The sequence below is a fragment of the Armigeres subalbatus genome, unplaced genomic scaffold, assembly GCF_024139115.2.
Source record: "Armigeres subalbatus isolate Guangzhou_Male unplaced genomic scaffold, GZ_Asu_2 Contig163, whole genome shotgun sequence".
NCBI classification, from domain to species: domain Eukaryota; kingdom Metazoa; phylum Arthropoda; class Insecta; order Diptera; family Culicidae; genus Armigeres; species Armigeres subalbatus.
Genome location: NW_026942428.1, coordinates 1,559 through 6,700, shown reverse-complemented (window position 1 = coordinate 6,700; position 5,142 = coordinate 1,559). Strand labels below are relative to the sequence as shown.

At 38.0% G+C, this 5,142-nt stretch overlaps 1 protein-coding gene across 2 annotated transcripts; it reads left to right on the top strand.

Annotated features, from left to right (window-relative positions):
* Window positions 1-4,810, top strand: LOC134203069 (phosphatidylserine lipase ABHD16A-like). Of its 2 annotated transcripts, XM_062678048.1 has the most exons (9): window positions 2-245; window positions 325-378; window positions 1,108-1,418; window positions 1,676-1,815; window positions 2,091-2,344; window positions 2,404-2,753; window positions 2,813-2,952; window positions 3,010-3,146; window positions 3,889-4,810. In XM_062678048.1, exons 1-9 carry the CDS (start codon window positions 186-188, stop codon window positions 3,997-3,999), a joined length of 1,557 nt encoding a protein of 518 aa, XP_062534032.1. In that variant the 5' UTR covers window positions 2-185; the 3' UTR covers window positions 4,000-4,810. The 2 variants fall into 2 exon arrangements, with proteins under 2 accessions (XP_062534031.1, XP_062534032.1); XM_062678047.1 differs by having other exon boundaries at window positions 1-245; window positions 2,813-3,146.
* The last annotated feature ends 332 nt before the right edge of the window (window positions 4,811-5,142 follow it).

Here is a 5,142-nt window from a genome sequence, read left to right as displayed (position 1 = left end):
GACGTCACTGAAGTGTTATTATTGCTAGCAGATTCAATGCGTGTAGCAGCAGCTATTTTTTGTTTTCATCATTGAGTTGAGCTGAGAAACCCGAAGGAAAACCAAAATATCCATTTGTAAAAGTGAAAAGTGTTTTCCTGACTAATCTTTGGATACATTTAGAAACAAGCGACAAAGGCATTAGGATGCCATTTTACAAGTATCTTTTTTCGCCGAAACTCTTCAAGGAGTACGATGGTTCAAAGGTAAGTTCAAAGCTTTTATTTACATAGTCACAGGTGAAAGTTTATGAAAAATGCATTTTCATTCGTTGTATTTTTATAGGATGTCTATGAGCCTGGAGCTTTCGAAAAGTACGGAGACCAGATTCTTGCTGCTGTAAGTATTATGCTCATAACATGATAGGCATCTTCCCTAATTGTTTATCCATTAGCAGTGCACAATGGTTGAAATTGAAAAAAACCAGATCGTAAAATGACTTCCATAACAAAATGTACAGGGAAGCAAACTTTCTAATGATTTAGATACACGCTAAGGGTACTTATCTTTGTGTTATTCTATTCAAAGACTATTATATCTGTGGAATAGAGACACAGATAATATGACACACAATTCGACTTGCTGCAAATTTTGTTTTTCATGCAAGGCATATATCCAATGCCTGTCTTTTTACAGCTTAAGTCAAACTTATAATACATTTTAATTGAATTGATTATTAAAATTATTTTATGAGCAATTGAAGCCAATGAAAAATATTATAATATAAAGTTTTCACCATGTTTCAAATATTAGTTAGGCATGCATTAAAAATATTATGAACAAAACGAATACTTCGAAAGTCAGATGTTTTAAAATATGTCAATCATTTTTAAATAGTTGTTAACAATATAAGATACCATTTACCTATAGGATTAACCACCGTTATCAAAGACGTTGGACTTGATTTTGCTTAATGTATTTTGTCTTATATTTCATATAATTTTTACTACTGTGCATTGATCACTATTAGGCTCTTATATAAATTCGAATGCTTCCTCTTTGAGCGAATACGCTTTTTGTTGACCGAACTTATATCATGTATTTGTGTTTTCTTATATCGATCTCCAGTTGAACTTGATGTGGAGCGTAGGCTATTACACGTCCCCGCTGTTGATAACGTTTCTCTATCGCCGTGGCTACCTGGTAGTGGATTCCGTTGGTACACTGGCAAAGTTCACCACCGGAATTGGCCTGCTGGTGGCAGTTTCGCTGTGCATGCGTGGCCTGGGTCGATCCATGAATGTGGTTTATGTGCGCTTTGCCGAGTGTTTCGAGAACGCCAAACGACACGATAGGACCCCGGAAAGCAAGAACCAAATCCGCCGCTACGACTTTGACTTCAAACATTGGCCGGTGGACTTTACCGTCACCAGTAGCGTGTAAGTAAATAAAGATTCACTGTGGGCTAATATGAATGACGACATTCGGTGTGACGGGCATAAATTGTGTGTGATGATGGGGGCCTACTTCATGTATGTGAAATGAGTTAGGATAGGAGTGATATGCATTTTAAAAAACGTGTTATGTGCATTATAATATAAAGAGAGGGTGGAAATGTCTATTCTGATATTATTATGTTCAGTTTATTTGCTTTATAAAAAGTAGATAATTATTCCATAATTTGTTTTTATTATAGGCAAAGAGCGCAAGCTTCTAGAAGTAAACCGTTCTGGATTTCATCGTTACCATGTCAGATTGCGGCATATCTCGCGATTCATACATTTGGGATACGTATGATATATCCGGGGTCAGTTAAATTGCTGCAAAATTATATTGGTGAGTAAAAATTTGTTTGATCTGAGCTGATTTCCGCACCTTTGCTGGACATATTAATGCCCGGAGTGTAGGCAAAGCTCGCTGATCGTTCACATGAGCTAATGACCTATTTATACAACGCTGGGATGATACGGGTTAAAAACATGCAGCCCACAGCTTAAAAAATGAAGATTCGACTGTTATATAAATTTCAAAAACCATTAACAATGCGCACATGTGCAACATTAGCCATCTTCATTCTTTAGGCAGTTGACTAGCCTTTATCATTATTTTAGACCCAATGCTTCAACAAGGCCGTACTAAACTCATCACCGAGCAGAAGGGCAAACGCAACAAAGTTAAAACATCCGACGGCAACGAAATCGATACCGTTTTTATAGACAATCGTAACAAGAGTTTAAACGGGCGCACTTTGGTGTTCTGTTCTGAAGGAAACGCGGGATTCTACGAGATTGGTATCATGTCCACACCGATCGAGTTGCAGTATTCGGTTCTAGGGTGGAATCATCCAGGGTTTGCTGGAAGTAGTGTACGTTATTTGAATTAACTGGAAGTTTTCACGTTCTCATATTTAATTTATTTTTATAGGGTTCCCCTTATCCCGCTCAGGATCAGAACGCAGTGGATGCTGTAATGCAATTCGCCATAACTGATCTTGGATTCACCCCCGACAACATCGTACTGTACGGGTGGAGTATTGGAGGTTATTCAACGCTATATGCCGCTTCTCAGTATCCAGACGTCAAAGGGGTCGTTCTAGATGCTACGTTTGACGATGTTCTGCAACTGGCCATACCAAGGATGCCGGAAAGCCTGTCCAATATTGTCAAGATTGCTATTAGAGATTACGTCAATTTGAACAATACAGAACTGATTGCTCAGTACAATGGACCTGTTATGTTGATCAGGCGAACAGAAGATGAGATTATTTGTTCAGAGTATGATTTTCATCTTCAAAAATGATACCCTTTTTATTAACATTCTTAAGCTATTACAGGGACAATAATCTAGCGACAAACCGTGGCAATTTCCTGCTCATCAATATGCTCAAGTTCCGGTTTCCCAACATTTTCAAAACAGAACAGGAAAATCTTGCCAAGGATCTCCTAGCCAAACCTATCGAGTTCATGCGGGATGGTGAGCTAACCAATTGTGTCCATGCTATTCCCTGTTCAAATAAACTCCTATTTTTAGATTCTGACGAACTTTGTCTGTCGTTACTGATGTCCTACTTGACGGACAATGGCAACAACGGCACGTCGCGAAGTTATCCAATCGAAATTGGCGCCGAATACAGCAAAGAACAAAGAGATTCAATGGCTAAATTCCTTGTGAGTGACATCTATAGTCCGTTCGTGGTGGTACTACTTATTTTTCCGAATGTTATTTGCAATATTTGAGGGGGTTTAAGTCTTAGCTTCTCATAACTGTCCCATATAGATAGAAAATTAAACAAATTGGGCACAGTTATGTTTGCAATTAAGTAAGGTAAAACAGTGAAAAGCATTGGAACTGGATAATGAAAATCAATACATACATCGGATGATTTCGTGGTATTTACCGAAAGACTATGTTGACCTTCTTCTTCTTCTTCGTTGGCATTACATCCCCCACTGGGATATTGCCGCCTCGCAGCTTAGTGTTCATTAAGCACTTCCACAGTTATTAACTGCGAGGTTTCTAAGCCAAGTTACCATTTCTGCATTCGTATATCATGAGGCTAACACGATGATACCTTTATGCCCAGGGAAGTCGAGACAATTTCCAATCCGAAAATTGCCTAGACCGGCACCGGGAATCGAACCCAGCCACCCTCAGCATGGTCTTGCTTTGTAGCCGCGCGTCTTACCGCACGGCTAAGGAGGGCCCCCAACTATGTTGACCATGATTTAAAAAAGTCTAGAATATTCAAGTGGAACAAATGGATGGTTGATTAAAAAAGATTTCAAGATTTTCTCTGGCAAAATGATTATTCTTCAGCTAATTCACCATTCGGAAAAAAGTTGCCCACCCCTTTATCTGTCCTACATTATCTTATAAAATTGTTGCTAATTCCATTATTTTAACCATCAGATACGGAAACACCTGCAGGATTATAAATCAACCCATTGCACCCCACTGCCGGTAGAGTATTTCAAAATCCCTTGGGAAATCCCAAGCGACACTGACTTCGTATTTACCTAAAAAGTATCCTGGAGATAAAAAATAAGTAGACCTTTACTGAATGCAGAAGCGCATGCTCGCAAAAAAGCTGCAACAAATTGTACTACGTTCCATTCTCAACTGCAGATCTATTCATTCATCATATGTTTGTTTGCTCACTAGCATATAAAGAAAGGTAAGTTTGTTTATTAGTTCTGTATTCTAATTCATTTCCACATTACATATGATAATGTACCTATCCAGTTTCTGGTAAATAAGACAGCGAGTATGGCAGACAAAAAAAATCCATTTAATAATGTGCAAATTGGTAGATACGACACTGTCTATCTATAAGATATACCGCTAAGTGCTGAAATAAAATTCATAAGCATGTAGTTTCGTTTTCGTTACACTATATTTGCTAATAACTACACACTCAAATTTATTTTGGTTTTCATTAGGGTTTTCTATTTCTGTACAGTGCAATGCTATGAATTTTGAAGCACCTTACGGTATACATATTTTAAAGTGCATCTCTTGCTACAAACGGGAGGAGATTTTACATTCGAAACTTTGCTTTAGTAGCAGTAGCTGATATTGTACGTCAACCTATTTATTGGTAGATTGTAAGATGTTCACGCAAGGAAGACACAACCAGGGAATAAAAACAACATAAAATTACCACAGATTGAAGTTTTGTGCTTACTCCTCACATTAGTTTGGAGCATTGGAATATAAGATTCTTCGCGAGATAAGGCAAGTAATTTTGTGGCAGAGGACATATTTTGCAAAAGAAACTAACAAAAGTCAGAATATAATATACATTGGTGCATTCATTAGCTCTCAGCATTAATCATAGTAGAAATTATTTATATGGAACACAAAAGAAATCATTTTACATTATAGAACATTCAATTCAGTCTGGAGACGCTGACGACAGAACTATAAAGTCATCCATTCATCGGATGTTGGATATGAAACAGACTTGACATGTCTTCCCAAGATGGAGGTCTAAAAGGTGCCAGCCACCCTTCACCCCCTTGCAAGACAGGAGGTCCAACATACACAATACGTAGCCTTGCAGATTACGAGTTTTACTACATGACATCAAATTCGAGCAAAATGTGTATGATTGCCAATCCGAAGATGGCAAGTTCGATTCTCGGTCCGGACAAGGATGTTTTC